General features: G+C 40.3%; 1 protein-coding gene across 11 annotated transcripts in view; it reads right to left on the reverse strand.

Annotated features, from left to right (window-relative positions):
- The window catches only part of BPTF (bromodomain PHD finger transcription factor), a 52,685-nt gene that overhangs the window by 908 nt on the left and 30,365 nt on the right, over positions 1-21,412 (reverse strand). For 4 of the 11 annotated variants that reach the window (XM_059864120.1, XM_059864115.1, XM_059864112.1 and 1 more), the window contains 18 exons: positions 21,120-21,244; positions 20,791-20,919; positions 20,334-20,484; positions 19,432-19,555; positions 17,784-18,036; positions 17,180-17,341; positions 16,068-16,216; positions 15,656-15,779; positions 14,861-15,084; positions 13,504-13,726; positions 12,974-13,278; positions 11,661-11,743; positions 9,622-9,847; positions 8,861-9,204; positions 5,526-5,699; positions 4,441-4,633; positions 3,449-3,533; positions 1,525-1,711 (listed from right to left, as the gene is read on the reverse strand). In XM_059864120.1, coding sequence (XP_059720103.1) covers positions 1,525-1,711; positions 3,449-3,533; positions 4,441-4,633; positions 5,526-5,699; positions 8,861-9,204; positions 9,622-9,847; positions 11,661-11,743; positions 12,974-13,278; positions 13,504-13,726; positions 14,861-15,084; positions 15,656-15,779; positions 16,068-16,216; positions 17,180-17,341; positions 17,784-18,036; positions 19,432-19,555; positions 20,334-20,484; positions 20,791-20,919; positions 21,120-21,244 — 3,261 coding nt within the window. Of the gene's footprint in view, positions 1-97; positions 755-1,524; positions 1,712-3,448; positions 3,534-4,440; positions 4,634-5,525; positions 5,700-8,860; positions 9,205-9,621; positions 9,848-11,660; positions 11,744-12,973; positions 13,279-13,503; positions 13,727-14,860; positions 15,085-15,655; positions 15,780-16,067; positions 16,217-17,179; positions 17,342-17,783; positions 18,037-19,431; positions 19,556-20,333; positions 20,485-20,790; positions 20,920-21,119; positions 21,245-21,412 lie in introns of those variants that run through there. The other 7 variants (XM_059864114.1, XM_059864113.1, XM_059864116.1 and 4 more) reach the window with 7 other exon arrangements.

Below are 21,412 nucleotides of genomic sequence, written 5' to 3' on the forward strand. Positions count from 1 at the left end.
CTGCAGAATACAGAAGAAAGTGAAGAATTAAGCACCCTTCAGTTTGGAGAACACAATTGCTGCAAGGTGTAGCCAAAAATAAATCACAATAAGGGAATTACCACCATGATGCTTTCATTTATTTTTTTCCCCTTTCAGAAAAAATAATAATTCCCGCTTTGAATTTTAAGCCCATTTTCTCCTCCAGAATATTTCAAATATTTTACAAATATTTCAGTACTTGTAAAATGCAGTGTGTTACTGGGATATTCCAAAATGCCTGAAATCAGTTTTACTCACATATTTACATAATAGTAGTCCATCAAAAGGAAAGAAGAAAGACATTTTTAGTTTTTAATATTTATAATAAGGTCTACTTTGCTTAAATTTATTCAATAAGTCTTTGGATTAACTTAATAGGAAAAAAACTGAACAGGCATGTTAAAATCACATTTTTCTAAGCAGAGTTCAGCAAAACTCCTCTTTGACATTCACAGTTTTATTAGTGACTTAAACTAAAACAATAAAATACAAGGTTTCCACAACTAATTTTTAATTTTTCTCTATACAGTATTTGAGGAACGGAACAATTTTTTTGTTAATACAGTTATGTTCACCAGTGTGACTGCTGGCAACAGAAACAACATTTACTTTTTAGACAAATGATCTGAATTTTTAGGGCAGTTTAATGTCATTGGATTGTACAATAAAAGAAAGTGACCCCAACATCCAGTTCTGATTCCAGTTAAAAAGTTCAGACTAAAGATATCACAATCTGCAAGAAAAGAAAGAAGATGGATGGTATAAATGAAAAACAAGAACAAAAAAGATGCAGCAGTGAAATCAGTGTGCAAGCACAGGGAGTGCTGGGGACCCAGCTAATGGCAGTGACACAAACATGGGTGGAAAACTACCTGACAAAAATCATTATTACAGTATTGAACTGGAAAGAAAAATGCATATTCTTTTTCAGGAATGTTCACGTAAGGGAAACACTCTATATCAGCCCTTCTTCAGGAAAAAAAAAAAAAATAGAAGTTTAATTTTGAAAGGTAAATTTTGAATTTTGTTTCATTTTCCATACCCTACTTTAAACCTGATTTACTCCCCTGTTTCAAAGGTGGTATATTATAAAAATATGAGAGAAGAAATAACACTGAAGTATTTTAATTTCTTTCACTGGATTATAAGCTTCACAGCAGGATTGTCTCCTATTAGCATGAGAAGTGTTTACTGCAGAGTAGCACATCAGCACAACTCAGGCACAGCATCTGCCCTGATCAGAAATTATTCAGTTTTCTGCAGCAATGAGTTGAAGTATCACTCAAACTTTGCAAATGCATGATACCATCCAAATTTTTAACAGCTCCTTTTAAATAAACATTCCAAAGTAACCTTCATGAAATCATATTTAAGCCTTAATTTTGACCAAATTCTCCAGGAAAGCGCATGGAGCAGCAAATCCCTGAGCAAATACAAGACAGGCTTAGAAAGGAGATTTCAGGGGCCAACACAACACCAGTGGTTAGGAACACCCCAGCTTACCTGCTTGCCTTAAATCCTTTTAGTTTCTGTACAAAGAAAGACTCGAGAACTTCTGCACACTGGTAGAAAGGGGAGTCACTGGGATTGTAGTAACGGCAGTTATCAAAAATTTTGGTCATGTCTGCCACAAACTCCGTGACCTTTTTGTAGTAACGCTTCAGGATTCTTTCTTCCATGGTAGCAAGGTCTTGAAAGAAACCAAAGATTATTTAAATGAGAGAACTTTCAAGCTAAACAGAAATCTACATTGTCAAGACTGTGGGAAACAAGGCATTATCCAGATTAGAGGCTTTCCCAGGAATTCTGGTTGTCACTGGTGACAGCAGCAGGTCTCCCTCAGAGGAGACCCTCAGGCATGAATATGTTGTGTGCAGGTAAATTCAATAAAATGCAAGAATCACCATGACCAGGGACAACCTTTGCAAGGAGCTCCCACTTTTTCTGAAGAAATGAAGGGAAAAGGTCAGACAATCAGGATCAAGGTACTCTGTACATTTAACAGCCATCACCTACTGATTATATTTTGAATTCCTGCCTTGCTTTGAATGAGCTATCAATTGAATGAGTTGAATGAGCATGTGCACATTACACATGGCACAGATGAAAGATTTCAAGTGAAGGGTCATGCAAAATGCCAGAGCTCTTATCCTTACTGACCAGAAACGTTAAGGAGACAGAAATGGTGATGTGAGCAGTAATTGTCCCATTCTAATGCAAATATCAATTAAAAACAGGGAGAAGAACAAAACCTGTCAAATATAAATATAGCTGAGTAAATGTCTAGCGGCACTTTTAACCAGAAAAACAACTATCTGCCCCTGGAAAATGCCTTGAGGTGCTTATTTGGAAATACCAGTGATGCCAGAAGGTGTGCAAACAACTGCAGATGGATCTGGATTACCTGGTGTATCTTACTCAGATTTACTTTTATTACCAATGTCTTCTCCTCCTACTTAAGTCAGAAAGGGCTAAATGCACTTTTGTTTGCTCCAGCAATAATACTGTTATCTGAGCTTTCCTTATAAACTTTAACCCACCCATCATGGAGTAAGAGTTGTTCAGCATTGTCACAAAAGCACAGTCCAAAACTTTGGAACAGGAAAAGGACACAATTCCTAAACTAAATATTATGTTCAGTCAAAATACCAAAACATTTTGCCAAGATACAAAACTGAACATTCCTATTTCTAGGATGAGTAAGGGGTAGGTGAAAAACCTCAAATGACACACTGGCTCTCATTTAGAGATCTGGAAAGGTATTGGTTCAATTCCTCAACCTGAGGAAAAGAATAACATTCCCAACACTATTTCTGTCAGGAGGTAGATTTTCCCAGGAGGTTTCACATGCAAGTGCTTATCCAGTTTTGACTGGTGAGCTCTAAGAAGATCAGAATAAAGCACTGGAAAGCTGCAGCATCTCCCCTTCCACTTTGCCCACGTTCACAACATCTGAATCCTTTTTTCCCTGTAGCTTTAAAGACAAATTACACATAATACAAAATTTACTTTACTATCAAGTCAGATGAAGATAATTTTGAACTCAAGGTGCATGTCACACTTCCATAGCATCACCTCCTCCTCAGCCTCTGGATTACACATCCCAGCCTTTGGAGGAGGAGCTCATTACAGACAGAAAAAAACAGTCCTCTTTGAATACAGAAATTTAAACCCATGAATTCTCTCCTATTGCTGCAATGACTTCCACATTCATCTGTGAGACTGGCAGCATTTAGGGTGAAGGAATCAGCCTAAGAGTAGATAAAACAGCCCTGGTGAACTTCTGAATGTATGAGTGAGAATCACAGTGTTTCACCTCCTAACCCTGTGTACTTTGCAAAATATGGCAGGAAATTAATTATTATTAAGTGAATAACTTGCTATTCCAAAGTCCAAACCCACTCAGGCTGCTCTCACCAACACTTACCCATTGGTTCTTTGATGACACCATAATAATCTGGGGCATCGTTGGGATCCACTGGTTCTAGGAATGGCCATGCCATCTTGTGAGCCTGGCAAGGAAACAGGAGAGAATGAAAACACACAATTAAGTTAAATTAGGCACTACTGATAGGTAAATATTTTCATCCTTTTATCTGTTGGGGTCTGGAGTTGAATTTCAGGAAGAAGTGCAGCATTATATGAAAAGGAACCAGTTCTCATCTGATGATTGGTAAAGTTTTAAATGTCAGTGACCCAGTAGCTGGGCTTCAAAACAGGAAACTGAAATTCAGACATAACAGGATACTGTGCTGAACAGGCTGCATGGAAAAGTATGGAATGAATTTACTGAGAGTGCTTTCAAGTACCCTGAAATTAATGCACTTTTATAAATGTTTGTAAAATACAGGACAAGGCAAAATATTACTTACAGGATTTCTGTTATCATAATTTTAAGAATTTTACCAGAATTCTTAAAAATTCCTTATAGTTGTAGCAGAAAAGCCTATTTGGGAGTGACAGACAAACCAGAAATATCAGACAATGTACATAATTCTTATTATGAGGATTCCATCATTTACATGCTGCTAATGTTCCCCTGTGAGAACACTCCTGAAATCTGGAAATACTCAATTGAAGTAAGGAAGTGTGGATCACAACCCACAGCAAACTGATCTGAGAACAGAACACTGCACCTTCCATAGCCTGTGCAGTTGGGCTTCCACTCAGCCTTTTGGGATTCTAAACCTGCTTCCTTTAAACACCTTTCACTGAAGGGATTGCTTAATTTCATCCACCCAGGAGCAGTGATTTTCTAATTATTGTAGTTACTCCTCAGCACAGTAACACCAAGCAGGTTTGCAGCTGGCACAGCTTCGCTATTCCCTCAAATCTCAGAGCTAATAAGGAGAAATCCCCCCTTTCCCCCAGACCCACTGGGTCTGTCACACTCCCTGGTGCTGCCACCCTCGTGCTCACCTGCAAGGAGCGCAGGACCCTCCTCAAGCCTTCATAGTCCTTATCTGTGAGTGGGCTGAGCACAGTCATGGCATCCTCTGTGGACTGGCACTGGGGACACACGTACTCATCGATGAGATCGGCCTCGCTCTGCAGGATGCCCACGCAGCGCCCGTGGTACCAGTTCTGGCATCGGTCACAGCCAATGTAAAATCTGCAAGAGCCAAACCAAGTGTCAGAGCCTTCATCTAGCTCAGGTCCAGCTCACATTTCACCACAGAAACCTGCCATCCCCTGCACACAAGCAGATACTTGGCATGATTAAAGACAACAGGTAACGTCAGATTTCAGAGTGACAAATTCTACTCCCACTGCTTTTGTATTTACAGATCATTTCAAAACACATTCCTAGATGTTATACTTTCTAGAAATAAAGGTTTCAAAAATAATTCCTCTGTTTTAGAGATGAAAGGAACAGTGTAAAGCCAGAAGCCTCACCCAGCCAGTATCCAAACCAATTCAAGATACATTTTGCACAAACTGGACTACAACTAGGGCTTGTTTCACTCCATGCAAACACTTTTCATATGGAAGCTTCAGCCTTGTAACTGAATACAAAGGGAGCATCCTATGACACAAAGCCTAACAGTAAAAGATGTATATAAACCACACATATATGATCATATACCAACCATATACCCCCCCATACTAAAGTTAAATTCTCCAGCCAGATCAGATTAAGGCACAAAAAAATCCACTAAATAAAGCATTTGTCTTTTAGTCTTTCTAACCACCCCTGTTAAAGAAAATAAAATAAAAAAAGAAAATAAATCCCAATTTAAAGTACATGGTGTTTTAGTAGTTTGTTGTTAAAAATAAAAACCACAATACATTTTGACTGCCCTGAGGGACTTGACTTTTCCTAAACATTTACTGAACAGAAACATTTGGGAGGGGGAGACAATCACTGGAAAGCAATTTGTATTACGAATGAATACAATATATGCAGAATAACTCGTTTTTTACTCTTTGCAAGGAACAGGAAAGCACAGTCAGAGCAGTTTTGCTACCTAGACATGGAATAAGAGGTTCTTATCCGAACTCACTGCGACTCATCATAAGGTGTTCTGCAGATACAGTACAACTCCTCACTGCTGCCCTCTTGTGCCCGTTTACACTCATTACAGATGTACACATCCATTTTCTTAGCCTCCTTTTCTGTGATTCCAACACATTCTCCATGATACCAGTTAGTACAAAGATCACAGCCAATATAGAACCTAAAAGTGTTCACAATGAAAATGACAATGTAATTGTCATTTCAAATGGCATGGCACTTTTCCCTGCATTTCTCTCTGACGCACTTGATGCTGGGCTACTTTCTGTCTCAGCTTCCCTGCTCCCTATTCCTTACAAACTAACGACTCATGCTGCAGCTAGACTGGCAGTAAGGTCACTCGGGTCAATTTTAATTTGACAATTCATCAAAATGCACATGTATTAATATGTACATATTAATATGTAACCAGACTTTGACAAAGCTATGGGCTAAAAATTACTGACTTCAATGCGTGTGTGAAAAACTGTCAAAGGCACAAAAAGACAAGGCCAAAGGAAAAGGTTTACATTTTCAAAATTGCAGCTCAAAAGCCACTGAAACATTTCCTTAAGGTTTGAAAATGTAGGTCTCAGTTAATTTAAAAAACAAAAGCAAAGCGCAAACACCAACTAGGAGTTACGAGTACACTACAAGAACATGCAACCAGCAGTGTGTAGGTACGTCTTGGTGTAACATGATACCAAAGAAAATGGGTGTCAATTTCAAATCTTGGTGGTTTCTTTTTTGGGGGGGTGTGCACTGAAAAGCTGATAATAAACTACTTAACACTGTGACAAAGTGGGATTTTGAGTGAATAATGTCTCCTCAGACACAGCTGTGTGACAGAACCAGGTATGGTATGACACAAAGTGAAGGGAACCAGGGACAGAATCATGGGGATGGGACCTTGCACAGAATGATGTGACAAAAGTGTAAAATATTATGCCAGGATGTTTGTAACTCGTGTATGGATCTCTCAGAACACACCTATGACCAGTGACAACCAGATGGGGGACGCTCACATCCATTCTCTCTGCCTAAGCAAAAGCAAGCGGACTCAGAACCTCCATCCTCCTGGATTATGGAGACCTCAACCCCCTGCCAAGTGCTGCTGTAGGAATTCCTGCCCCCCTGACAGCCTGCAGGCAACACCCTGGGGACACCACAGCACCAACAGGGCAGTAGCTACCCCATGTTCCAGAGGAAGCATCTCTGATTTCCTGGGCCTCTGCACACATCCTGGACGCTCAGATCCTGCCTTTTCTCTTGTTTTTCAGTCAGCAAAATCCTAAAATAAATATCACACAAGCCAATTTCCATAAAGAACGGCTAGAGATAGATTCTGACAACTATCAGCAGCTCAGCCTGCATCCCCTTCCCAAGAAGGGCTGTGGCTGCTCCTGCTGATGTGGGAGCACATTTGCATCCAGGTGTAGATGCTAAACCTTGCCACTGGAATGTGGAGCAGGTGCCACATTATGATTTAACAAATAAGTTGGAATCTCAGTAGGAATCTTAGAAAGATATCCTTACTGACCATCCTTGAAAACAGTATCAGCAAATCCCTATAATCCTGGAGTATCATGAACGAGAACAAAACATAAGAGATTTGCAATAAAATATACAGCACTTTAAAGGTTTTACTAAAACAAAGAAAACACAAAGGGTATTCGTAAAATACCACAAAAAGCCACTTGGCTTTTCAAGTAGCACAACCATCTTTTCTGAAGCAGAAAAGAGACACCAGCACAAAGAGGATGATCCTACATACACATGAAAAAGTTTTCTAAAAAATTCTCAGAAAACTGTTTTAAAACTTGACTAATTCCTTTCCAAGCAGTGAAAGGATTCTGTACTTCAACAGTACAGACATCATTTGTAGGAACATTAAATATAAAATTCACAAAAAGCAAAGCAGCAAAGCTCAATCATATTGCTAAGGATACTAATGAGTTATTAACATTTCTTTTTCTTGAAGTTTTCTTCAGTGCACTGAAGTACAGTTCTCAATTCAAGCCATCAAAATTCACTCTATGACCACTGGAGTCAACACAAAGTCTGACAAACAAATCCCTTTGCTCACTCACTAAGTCCAGATGCAGAAACACACAAACCTCTAGTATCACAATCAGAGAACAGGGTCCCTCCTAAGTACACTGGATGACAGAAAACCTGACACAAAGTTAAGTGAGGCTGGGGACACCTCTCAGAGGTAACAGTGACATAACAGCCAGAGCATCATTCTGCTCTTACTGCAGCACTGGCAGTTCAAGGAGCAGCCCCATTTCCCACACTGAAGTCACAGTGCAACGGTCAGAGCTACTCAAAAACCTCAAATATCTCAACTTTGTTAAGAGACATAATTAAAACCCAAACAAGGCTAGAAGGAACCTCAAGAGGTCCCATAGTCCTGGCCCTAAACTTGGAACAAAGAACCATGACCCATGGAGTGAATGCACCACTCCAGATCTATGGTTTCCCTGTTATCAGCCCTTAAAGTACAATCAAATGGTACCAGTTCTTACTTTTGGGTATTGACACTTGGAATTGGTCTGAAATCAAATTTATCACACATACATCTCTACACAGCTCTCAGATGTGAGAAAACCATTACTAACTACTGCTGTTAGTCTAGCTTAAGCAGCAACATGTAACACTATCCCCTGGAATCCACTGGATTCTCCACTCCAGCACTTACACCATTTCTCCACAAGCACTGTACACAGCATTAATACTTTTCCTCATTCACAGCCAGAATCAAACTACAGAGAACTGCAGTTTTCACTTTGTCAAATGCTTGAATATTCATTTTTATCAACCCTAGCATACAAATAATAACACATGGAAACCATTTCTCCCTGAAACATTGTCCAAAGTGAACTGCAGTCCAGTGACTCAGAGCCCCCTTTACTGGTACTGCCTTACAAAAAAAAGTCATTTATTGGAAGACGGTACCAAAGCTATTTCTGGAGAACATCAGCTACTTCTTCAGAAGAAATTGCTCAAACCAAATTGTCACTTGCTTCTGAGGCAGAGGCAAAACGGCAAAAGAAAGAGTAACAGAGCGGAGGGAAAAAAAGAAAGGAGTATGTGCATGTGAGACAGGAAGGTCACACAATGGAGACATGCAAACGAGTCAAATATAAACCAAGCACAGTAACAGTATCATCTGTATGTGAATATTTGTAACTGCTAGTGGAAACAGAGATTTTATTCTCTACACCTCAGTGATCCCTGCAATAACCTGCCACTAGCTTCACTTCTAGCACTACCTGGCACTAAGAGCTGACACTAACCCTAAAGCTAAGGACATGCAGGAGGGGCTGTGGCATCACTACTCACTTGGACTCGTCGTAAGGCGTTTTACAGATGCAGTAAAGCTTTGTGTCCTTCTTCGTTTCCTTTGAGGTAGTAGAAATCATTTTCTTTTTCTTGGACTTGGAAGCCGAGGAATCTTTCTCCTCCTCTCGTTTCCTCTTCTGGGAGGAGACTGGCACGGGGACAGTGGTGGAGGAGGAGGAGGTGACACTGGCTGCTGGCAGCTGTGGCGGTGCTGGTGGCACTGGTGGCGGTGGTGGCGGGGCAGCGGCGGCGGCCGCAGCAGCTGCAGCTGCTGCTGCAGCAGCTGCTGCCTGGGCTCTTTCTTTTTCTTTCTTAATTTTAGTCAAGTCTTTCTTTAGCTCCTCCTGAAGTGTGTTAAATGAATAAATAGAGGGAGGCGCTTCATATGATTATTGCAAGACAGGGTTAAAATCTAGGCAGAAATCCCCAAGCTTAACCAAAAGAAAACAATTAAATCCATTTAAATATGCCTTTTTCCATGTTCTGAACCTACAATTCACATAATATTAAGGGATGACATTCCTGGGCTACAATGGCCCACTGGCTGTAACTTATCAGAAGTTTCATGAAAGAAGGTAATTTCAGTCCAGAAGAAAACCAAGAAGCCCTCAAAGGACATATGAGCAGCTTTGCAGGGACCCCCAACCACAGCTTCTTCCTGTAAATTTCCTCAAAATCTCACTAAGTAAACAAAGAAAGATTAACACAGAGATACCCTCCCCAACTTAACATCAAATTAGCCTTTGAGATTCTGCCCTTACCTGCACTTCAATCTGCAGATCTTTGTCCAGAAGGGCTCTTTTTTTCAGTATTTCAGCTTTCAGCTGCTCCTTATGCTTGAAAAGCAGAGCTGAGAGCTTGGTCGCGTTCTGTTTGCTCCGCTTCTGCTCCACACTCTCTTCTCGCTTCCGTTTCTTAGCTGCCTGTTTTTCTTCTTTGTCTATCTTATCCAGAATATATTTCATCACTTGGTTGCACACAATCATTCTGGGGAAGGAATAAAGGAAAAGGACATTGTGCTGACCTGCCTGTTTATTCCCAGTTGAGAATGCAGAATCAATTCTCCAGTCACTGCAAGCTCATTATTGTATTTCCTAAGATGTACAAGGTAAATTTAGCAACACCCAGTGCTTCCACTCCTGCTTATTTACTAGAGCACTGCTGGGAGAGATCAAGTCCCTTGTTAGTCTCAAGAGGGCCAATCCCAATTTCACTTAAATGATCTGAGTACTAATTGTTCCTCCCCTCCCCCATCTGATTCCCAACAAAGCTTTGGCTTTAGTAGGATGAGAGAGATTTTTGCTCAATTCAGTTTCGTCAATTTGTTTGAAAGAGCTGGATTTTTATTCTGATGCAGGATGAAAGTGAGTTGGAAGCCTGTAACTTCTTCAAAAACAGACATTTCTATGCTCCAGTGACCATGAAATACTACCAAGATTTTGTGTTTTGGCATAAGGACTGACAAACACTTTGCACTGTATAGAATTTACTATAAACAGTTCCCCATTTTTCCACTAATGACAGCTCAAGATGAGTTTTTCGTCTGCTTGCTGTACCTTCAACTATAAATCTATTTTCCTGCTCACTTGTTTCGCACCTTTCATTCATTTTGCTTTATATTTCAATTAGAAAATTAATGTATTTTGGTTCTTCTGAATTTACTTTTCCCTTCCTCATTCTTTTCCAAAACCATTAGAAAACCAAATGCTTCTTGTTGCCAGAGTGACCATGAAAAACAACTCCCACTGAGCTGAGAGGAAACAGCAGAATAGCAATGGCCAGGACAAGAAGCTGCTGGCAACTCTGTGGTCTCAGATATTTTGTCCTTTGATAGACAGCTGGATTTTGATGACAACTGGAATATGTAGATAAATATTTGTAGGGTCACACAATTTTGTTTAGCTTGCTCTTTATACTCGCCCTGTATCTACTTGGTTTTATCTGTTTTTTTCACAGACTAAAGATCCCCATATTGTATTTTTGAAGAAGAATAAATCAGTGAGATGGACAAGCAGCTGCACCACAAACCAAGCTAGTTAGAACTATTTTTTTCATCTTTCTCTTAAGTTGGGCTTTTGTCAGTCAAAACACCTATTTGGTTATCTGACACCATGAAATGAAGAGCATATCCAACACATCTTTCTCTTTATGCAACTGTGAACAGTAAAGGAGTGGCACCCAGGGATGGTGTTGTAATCAACTGAGCTCGTGATTTGATGATCAAAATTTTATAGAACATACTCTTCTTTTTCTTAGTATCTGACACACACTTGTGATTATCTAATTGGAGCAACTGCATGTGTGAAAAGGAGTCAAAATAATCCCAAGACAAATGACAAACACTCCAAATTTCTGTTTAACAGCTTCAAGCACAAAATCTCTCAGTTTGTCAATCTGTCTTCCAACTCTTCAGCTCCTTCTGTAGAGTGGGATGTGCAGGGACAAGAATGGAAACACATGGCTATGATAAAGGACAAACAAAATCCAGGCTTTTTTTTTTTTTTGCAGCAGAAGCATTAATTCTCCATTCTGTGCTTCTTTACTTGAGTTTAAAAACTGGCCAGCTTCAAACACAATACTTAACATTATTTAAAAATATATTATCAAAATAAAATTGAGCTTATACAAGATGAAATGAGGATCATTATGAAAGCTACTTTTAAGTGTTACTCTAACCAATTTTACATTGCAACACTTCTTTAAGTAGATTTTTACAAACCAGCATTTCATTATGAAACCATTAAAAGATGTAATAAATAAAAAATTTGATATCTACAAATGCAGTGTGATGCACATTCACCTCTGATTTTCTTCCCTTTCAGCTGGAGTCAGTGTCTTCTTCTGTTTCAAATGTTCTATGACAGCATTCTGCTTCATAACCACCTGTAGGATGATACAGAATCCAAAATAAAAGATGAAAACTTAGCCAGTATTTCACAGTATTATGGGCAGAACCAGGACATTTCCTAAGTTAAAGTGTCATTTATTTCACTGAGTGACAAAATAAAGCTGATTTTATCAGGGGACCAGTGCTTGTTTAAAACAATTATTTGAAAATTCAAAAAGAAACTGAGAAAGAACACCTCCACCCCCAGAACAGGATATTTTGCTTATGTCAAGTTTGAACCCAGGAACTAAATGTAAATTGGCTGCATTTCCTCAGTGACTGGTTGTTTTCTTTGAAAAGTGATAATCATCCAGTATACATTTTTAAGCCCCGCAGCCGTCCAACAGCGTCACATTTCAGACACCTCTTTGGAACCTCAGCTTTCAGGTAATGAAAGTACTGCACGTGTGTTCTGTCCATCAGCTCTCCTACATCTGACCTATCTTTCCTGAATTGAGAATAGAGATGGATTTGTCCCAGCAGCTAATGGTAAACTGAATCAAGGTGACAGAAGAAAGCAAACATGGTACAAGTGACTTGATGTGCTGAATTAACTTGGAACGTGTCATTAAACTGCCAATAGCAATCGTGCACTATCTTTGAAAGAATCAAATTAACTGCCTATCAAATGTATTAACATTGTTAACAAGAACAGGCATTTGAAATTAGATTCTTTCATTCATTAAGTGTTAATTTCCTTCTGTTAACTTTACCTGTTTCTGGATAATGTCACTTTGATTAGAAGCCTGAAGGGTGTGCTCACGTTTAATTTCTATCTGTTGCTGCTTTTTCTTCTGCTGCTGCTCCCTGAGCTGCTGAACTCGGTGCAGCTGCTCCTGCACACTAGCTGCTTGCACTGCCACCATGCTGGCCACCTGCTGAGCCTGCGCTGGCCTACTGGGCTGGACCTCAAGGGGTGACAGAAGCTGGATGTGGGGCACACTGCCCTGCTGGGCTCAGATCTCACCCACAACATGGGGCTGCAGCTGAGACAGGACTTCCACTTGCTGCTGGAGCTGAGGCACTGCAGTAACACTTGTTGGAGGCTGCTGAAGTGGCAGCTGAGGATGAGCTGGGCACTGCATGGGAACCTGATTAAAACTTTGAGTACTTGCAAGGGCTGTGCCTGAGGTCTGAACCTGAGGCTGTGATTGCTGCAGCCGAGCTAGAATTTGTATGGGAGTGTGGGGCCACATCAGAGCGGGCTGTTGGGTTGGAGTCTGCACCTGAGCTGGATGCTGAGCCTGGGCCTGGCCTGGGGCCAGCCCCGCGGGCGGGGGCTGCATCGGGCCTGGTGCTGGAGAGAGCCCCGGAGCCTGGGCTGGAGACTGAGCCGGAGACTTGGAGGGCTGAGCTTCGGGAGGGGCCGCAGAGTCCCCGGGAGCCTCGGGCTGGCTCTGGGCCTCGGCCTGGGCGCCCTGGGGCTGAGGCCCCGCGGGCTGGGCCGTGGGCTGGCCCTGGGGCTGCCCCTGCCCCGCAGGCACGGCCGGTGCTGGAGGCGCCTGCAGAGCCGGCTTGGCTTCCCCTGCAGCTGTGAACACACAAACACAAACCAGGAGTCCATTAACTGCAATGGCACTGCTAAGAGCCCTGATAACCCAAACCCTCTGGAACTACTGCAAAGCTCTGTGCAGGAACTCAACAGACTCTGCAATGCACTTCCATGACATTTACTGCAGTAACAGACAACCTCCAGCTGCATAAATACTCCCATGCAATTGAAATGCTTTTTTCTGCTGAACAGAACAGTGCTTACCCGAGGTGGAAGTAGAAACGGTGGTTGTAGTTGTGCTAGCTGTAGTAGCAGCTGCTGGTAGTGGGGTGAACAGAAATCTCTGAATTGTACCATTTGGCATAGCTGCTTGCATAAGCTGCTGTCCTGGACCAGGTATTACAGTCACACCCTGAGGGATTAATTGTAACTGACCAGTAGTTTGACCTTGTCCCTGAATTACCACAGTTAAGCCTTGACTGCCACCCTAAAAAAAAGTTAATATTGATGTATTAGTGATGTAATTCTTAGACAGACTTTGCTGAAAATCAGAACAATTAGGGGTTTGGATTTCAGAATTCAATATTCTTATCACATACCATACTCCTAAGATCTAAGACCAGCATCTGAGATCACAAAATACTCAAGGACTCTTTCAACTATTCTATCACCAAGAGATGACTGGGTTGGAGTGACACATTTTGTGAACCCACAGAACACAACACAACTCTGAGTGTTTGGTGTAGAAACTCACAGAATGGTTTATGTTGGGAGGGGCCTTAAAACTCACCCAAATTCCACCCACACCTTCCACTATCCCAGGTTGCTCTAAGCCCCATCCAGCCTTGGACACTTCCAGAGATGGGGCAGCCACAGCTGCTCTGGGCAAACTGTGCCAGGGCCTCCTCACCCTCAGAGGGAAGAATTTCCTCCCAATATCTAATCTAAACCTACTCTCCCCTTCAGCTTAAACACCAAGTCTTGTTCCACCTACAAAAAAACCTTATCTGGCAATGAGCAGTCTGTACATTGCAATCATTTATATCAATTATTTATAGTTTGAAGAACAGATGTTGTGGTAAATCACAGACATTTATTTTTACCCAAAAATGACTCTCAACTTATTTTTTGCCAACAGACCTTCATGATCTGAGCAGAAGTTGTAAGAATTTTTTCCTCCTCTGCTCACAGATACTGCAACTTTTCCTCTGAGATTCTGGATAGCATGAACGAAAACTAGATCTTCACATCAAATCAAAAGACAAGTAATCAAAATTATGATCTGAATGTCTACAAAACAGACCATACAGAATAATTATGTCCCTTACTGCTATTAAAGATTTTTTTTTCCATGCTGCTGAGCACTCCTGATGCCAGTTACTTTACTGGGAAGTACAACAGGAAGCAAGAGTTAAAACTTTACTATTAAAACTACTTACTTTGTATTTGCTATTTATTACATTTATTTACTATTTAAGCTGCTTTCAGTCTGTAATTATGCCAGTGCTCATCCTAAATGAAGCCAGACACACGAATTTAAAGGCACAGGCACTACCCTGCTGAAATGCAAAGGCAGGATGGGTTAGCACACTTCCACACCCAGGGCTGTCCAGTGCTTTACCTGCCCCTGTGTGAGCTGGGTGAGCTGGGCCATTGTCAGCTTCACCTGGCCCTGCTGAGGGCGAGGGGGTGGTGCTGGGGTCTGTGGCTGAACTTGTTGAGGGGCTGTCCCAGAACTTGTGATGGTTTTCTGCCCAGTGCTGGAAGAAGCTGTGCTGGTACTAGAAACTGCTGTTGAGACAGGCTGACCCCTGATTATCTGAGTCACCACTTGCTGTGTCTGACCTGTAAGAGAAGAATTTGAGCTAAGAAACGCATTTTCAGCTTTTTAACTGTAAACACAGCAAACCTTCAAGTCACAAATTGCAACGGGGTGTGATGGTAATCAGACAGGGAAAGCAAACACTGCAGTTAGCACACAAATTTTCTTTACAAACCATTTGTGTGATGGAAAAACGTCTGCAAAATGTTTCCTATTTTAACTAAGGTTGCATGCATATGGAGAACTTCAAAACCACTGTTTTTTCTCTTTAAGAAAAAACATATTAAAAAAAAAAAGGCTTTGTCAATGCACAAGTACTCTATATGTTTTTAGGGTTTTTCAATTGTGTGAGATTTTTTTGGCTTTTTTTTTTCCTCCCAAATGAATGGACTTAAAATTAAGTACTACATTTCCCAGTGTCAATGATGAATAACGTTGACAGCCTCCAACAAACACATCCAAAAGCTGAAAAAGGCGTTAGTCGAGCATCAAAAGGAGGGATTTTTGCATTGGAACACAATGACACACAAGGAATTCATGAAGAAACAAACCATGGATTTCACACTGGGAATTGAAATATTAAAGTGAACCTACTGGCTGGCAGAATACCTTGTTGCACCACTACAGGTGTTCGAATGATGGCCTTGCCAAGGGTGGACTGCTGCAGCGGGGTCCGGATCACCGTCATCCCGGGGCGCAGCGGCGTCCCCTGCACCACCTGTGCACACCAGAGAGGAGACCACCTGTCAGCTGGAGGAAAAAGCCCCTGGAATATGCCCTGAATGGTTTTCCACGTGTCTTTTAATTTTCCCAACTGAAGGGAACTGTTGCTCCTCTTTGGACTAAAGGATCCATACACGCCATTGCTGAGGTGAGCCAAAACCATTGAAAAGTGATTTAAGATCTGCCAATAACTTAAAGTCTACACACTTAAATTTTTTTGAGTTAAATAACATACAAACTTACATTTTTTTTGAGTTAAATAACATTGAGAAAAACATCTTACTTGTGAAGTGCTTGTCGTTCCTAACGTCCCTGTGGTGTTTGGCCTAATGGTTACAGTTGCTGTCCTTGGCTGGAATGAAGTAAAGGTTTGACTTGCACCTGTAGTTGATGGAATGATACCCAATACCTTTTGCTGAACTTGAACCACACCTAATTAAAGAAAAATTGAGAATTCATTAATGACATAATGGCCAGTAAGAGAAGTAAATGCAACTCCAGGGTGGCATTTAGAACACAAGTGTCCAGGTTTCTAGAATACCTTTGAGCCTTTCAACATTTCTTGGGAAAGCTTTTGTCATATTGTAAAAAGAAGCAGCATTATACTTTGTCAATAGTCCACTACTTTTAAGTTAAGAGACAGATATTTTAGAAAAGATTAAGGAAAGTGTGAATCTTCACAAAGATCAGTTTGATGGTAACTGCAAAGAAGTCCTTGCATTGACAGAATGCCACAAATTAGTGTCATACAACCATTAAAAGCTATAATCTGATTAATTTCAAATGTAGGAGAGCAGTTTAAACACCTTTCACCTACAACACTGTGGTGCTGAAGAAAATGGGCAATGCTTCTCCTGGCACCTATGAAATTTCAATACAAAATCTGCAGCCTTCATGATGTGCTCAGATGCTAAATATAATGGAGACAGAGAATTGAGTTTTTCTGTTCAATATACATTCACAAATCTCAAAAAAATTAAGTCCTCTTCTTGAGGCAAGAATCAAAAATGCTAATCTTAGTCTGGAGCCAAACTCCTGCTCATCAGTGAAGAGCAGCTGTAGGCATTAATACTTTTGTGAAGAAAGTTTCTTTGGTGATTTAGATAACCAGAAAAAAAAAAAAGCATGCTTTATTCCACATTGTTCAAAATAAAGCTCCTAATTTTGTGCTATGAAATGCAGAATAATTTATAGGCAAAAAAACTTGCATTTTTCCCCTTACAGACACAAATATGCAACAAAGGGGTAACAAGCTGTAGAAACTTGTATTTTTTACATATATAATATATATTTTTCCCCCTTCACGTCACAGTTTAATTCACTGGGAAAATAGTGTCAAAGGAGAATGAAACAGCAAGCTGGAATACAGTTTTTATTCAGTTCCCTTTGCCCTACCTCCTTGAGTTGATGGCACATTGACGGCAACAATCTTGCTGTTTGCAGGGAGTGGCAGCTTAGTTATCACTTTCCCTGCCATCGTTACTGGGCTGCCTGAGAGCTGGAAGGTCTGCCCTGTGCTGGCAATGGTTGTGGCTGAGGTGGCAGCTGTGCTAGTGGCTATTGAGGCACACAGAACAGGCAGGTTTAGAGCAGAATCATTAGTCAATGAAATGACTGTTTTTCAAGCATGAAACAGCAAACTACAGGATTACTTTAATTTTTTTTTTTTTAATATGTCATGCTTCCTTTGGTAAAGGTTCTTTATTGGAAACAGCATGTTACATCATAGAATGCTTTCATGAATGATACTGGTACAAAAACTGTCAGTAATTAATGAGACAGGTCAGAAATGAGTCTTCCTAGTAGAAGTCAGAACAAGGAAAAACTAGACAGGTATAATCTCAGAAATGTCCTTCTGGCATAGCAAGAATTGAGAACAAAGATAACCAGAAATGTAATAATGCTGCATGTCTGGAGAAGATGTGATGTGTGTATAGGATGTGATGCACACACAGGATGAACTCCAGCAATGTTCCTTCCATGACAAATGATTCCTTACCTGTTGAAGACTGGCCTTGCTTAACCCAAGTAGCAAAAGTTTGATGGAAATTCTTGTTCTGTTGGAATGTTACTGTAGCTGGAGACCCCACTTTAGTGGTGAGCACTACTTTGGTTCCTGTGGGGACAGGGCCTGTCAGAGGGCCCACCACGACTTTCTGGGGTGTGGAGACTGTGGCTGCAGTGCTGCTGGCTGTGGTGGCTGCAGGGACCACACCTCCTGCAGGGATCTGCTTCTGCTGCTCCAGCCGTTTCTAGTCAGGAAAAAAAAATGGAATAAAGAGATAATTAGTATTTTCAGATTTTACAACATCAACATTGTCTCTACCCAGTATTGAGAGATAAAGGCCTCTGATAGGATTTTAGCTCAAATTAGGATTTTAGTTCAAATGCAGAGGATTGAAGAATGGGCTCCTTGATCTCTAGAACTACAAATCTGCTTAGAATACACAGCCAGAAATTTTCCTCTATAACAACTTCTAAATCCTTGCCTTATGTTGATTTCACTGCACATTTTACTTAAAAAAACCTGCACAACATATTAATTTGTCTCAGATTAATCAGAAAGATTTAAAGAACTTTAAAAAATAACCATCTATATTTGGCTTTGACCATGTACATGCATCTATGTCAGTAATTGGTACATCATCATCAACACAGAGTTTACTATTAGCATTCCTAAATTTAGAGCTTCCTGCACTGAAATCCTGCCAGTTACAGAAAAAAACAGACTGTATCATTCTGTTTCACCACTGAGAATGCAATTTTTAAAACTATTATTTTAAATTTAAACCCAGTTTTCAGCCTGCTTAAAAAAATTTGGTTTAAAATCCCTTACCTTACCCAGTGACCTTCTGTGCTGTAAATGTTGAAAAAGCATATTTAATCTAGAGAGCCCCTTAGTGAAGGGATGTATCAGCAGGCTCTTCTAAAATGCCAACTAAACTAACATTTTTTCCCATGTTACTGGAATTATATCTGTATTTATCTAATTAAATTCCAGCACTATATTGCAGTAATGCCCACAAATCAGAAGCACTCGTTTACTACTAATGGGTTTTTGTCAGGGCAGATGAAATGAAGAAGGAATATGTTGAGTAAAAGCACAGTTCTTAATAATGTATGTGAAACACCAACATGGCATCAGATTTCCTAATTTTAATTGCATACATTTAAATATAAATACATACACATATCTACATATATTTAAATAAAATTACTAATGGGCTTAACTCAGAAAATGTAAGATAGAATAAAATCAAAAGATTCAATTTGTGTGAAGCATGAAATGCAGTTGTATTCCAAGCCAGCTGTACTCCAAGGCAGCTTTCCATCCCACACAGAACACTGAGAAGCTTACCTGGAGATGGGTGCTTCCCAGCCTTCTTTAAAATGACACCAAACTAAACCTTTCTAAAGTGTTATAAATGACATGGGTGAAAAACAGGCAATCCAGAAGAAACCTCTGCATTAACCCTGTTTCAAAATAACAGATGTATACAGTAGCAGCAGCATTGTTGGATGGCCTTATCTGCAGTTGGAACTATTTGAGCAATGGTGTAAGCAAGGGCTAACTTGATTTCCCAGGCTATGGTGCATGTGGTGAGCAGTGCAGTTGCTGACTGCTGGGACGACCAACAGCTCCCCACCTGCTGGGCAGCCAAACGTTGGTGTTTTAGCTGAGCCTCCAATTGGGCCTTGAACTCCTCTGCCTTCTTCTGTTCACTAACCTTAGCCTGTTGTTCAACTGCCTGTGCCTTTTCCTTCTCCACCCTGCCAAAGACACAACCAAAAGTAAGTTAGACCACCACATAAAATCCAACCATCAAACTGCATTTTGTTCTATTCAGTTTAACTGCTCTCGTATGAGCAACCATCAAAGCAGAAGATCACTGAAAAACTGGTCACAGCTTTAAAAATATTTAGAAATAAACTACTGAAGTTGCATGCAACATCCCTGAAATATCCTGATGCTAAAATACTGCAACATCTTACAGGAAACTATTAATCAAAACTGGAATTTATAATTACATCTAAGACTGCAAGGAACCCATGTAATAACATACATTTAAAATTGTTCTTTCCAAGAGACTCAAAAATGTTGTTCCAACTGTAAGCACATGATACTGAAAATATGCATCTTATGACTTGGGTATTCTCAGGCTCAATTTACTTGTACACAGTCATTTTCCTTGGATTATAGAAGAATTTAACAAACACTGTACAGAGTCATGCCAAAAGCAGCCTACAGCCTTTTGATGCTTTACAGTAATAACCTTTTAGCATTTAACAGTAGTTAGCTCATAAGCACAGAAAAAATAATATAATATTAGTTCAAACAAATCTGAAATATCTGCATACCTTAATTTTGGTACCAGCAAATAGTTTAGCATTGTAACTTTAAGCTTGACTATCAGTATCAAAAGGCCCAGTAAAAACACAACACAGCTGTGTTTCTAGTGATCACAGTGACCAGGTTTGTGTTCTCTAGGAGAACTTTTATTTAACAAGCACACAAATGAAAACTACTTTCTTTAAAAGCTCACTTTACCTTTCAGCAAATGCCCTGATCTCCCACAGTTCCAACTCCTCCTCTGCGACCCAAGTTTCCATTATAACAGGGCCTGTTTGCTTGGGTGTTTCTGGCCTTTTTGGCCTGAGGGCACTTGATCGCAGTCCCTTCCTCTGGGGTGTTGGAGTTTCTTTAGAGAGCAGTCAAAACACACACATTAAGCTATACTGTAAAACGAAACTGAAGTGTAAACCAAGATTTAGCGATGTTTTCAGTCCCATTTTATAAACAGGGAGGCCTTTCAGCTTCAGATAAATCATGTCCACTTGTTAAATGCAGCATTTGTTTCCCATAGGTAAATTAATAGTTCCTGGCCGAGCTGCAATTGCTGCTCCCTTGATGGGCTGAATTAGCATAAAGATCCAGTTACCTTAATTTCTCTAGATCACAGGGGGGTTGGGGGGGAATGTTTAAACAAGCAAATAAACAAACAAACCTTTTGGAGCCTCTGGTACACCGATGGGACAAATGACTTTCCTTATACAGTACTCTGAGCGGATCCCATACGGCCCAACATCTCTCCGCTTGATTATTTCTGTTGTTGTAATTTCAGTTTCAGTTGTTTCTGCAACAAATTAATAACAGAAACAAATAAAGCTGAATCTCCAATCAACCCAATGTACTCAAGGCAAAGAAACAGCAAACAAAATTCAAATGGCACAGCTGACAGCAAGCCTTTATAGAAATGCTTTGAGGGAGTGTAACATTCAGAATTTACAGCAAAAGCTTTTGCAAATGAAAACCAGAAATTGAAAATAACAATACCTGTCCTTGTGGTTCCTCCCCCAGGGGGAGCTTTTGCTGCCATATCATCCCACTTGAGACAAGCCCACAATAACCTCAACATCAGGCTCACTCCAGCCAATGATTTGACTGTTTGGAGTCGGTACCTAATAACAGAATATAAATTATATTTTTAAATAAATTTCAAATACCCATCCAAACCAATAGGACAAAGGATTTCCAAGCTACTTTTACGGAACAATACAGAAAATTGAATAATAAATAGCAAAATTTGCATGTTTGGGAATAAACATGTGTATCGCTTGGATTTTAAA

The sequence above is a fragment of the Haemorhous mexicanus genome, chromosome 20, assembly GCF_027477595.1.
Source record: "Haemorhous mexicanus isolate bHaeMex1 chromosome 20, bHaeMex1.pri, whole genome shotgun sequence".
Lineage (NCBI taxonomy): Eukaryota > Metazoa > Chordata > Aves > Passeriformes > Fringillidae > Haemorhous > Haemorhous mexicanus.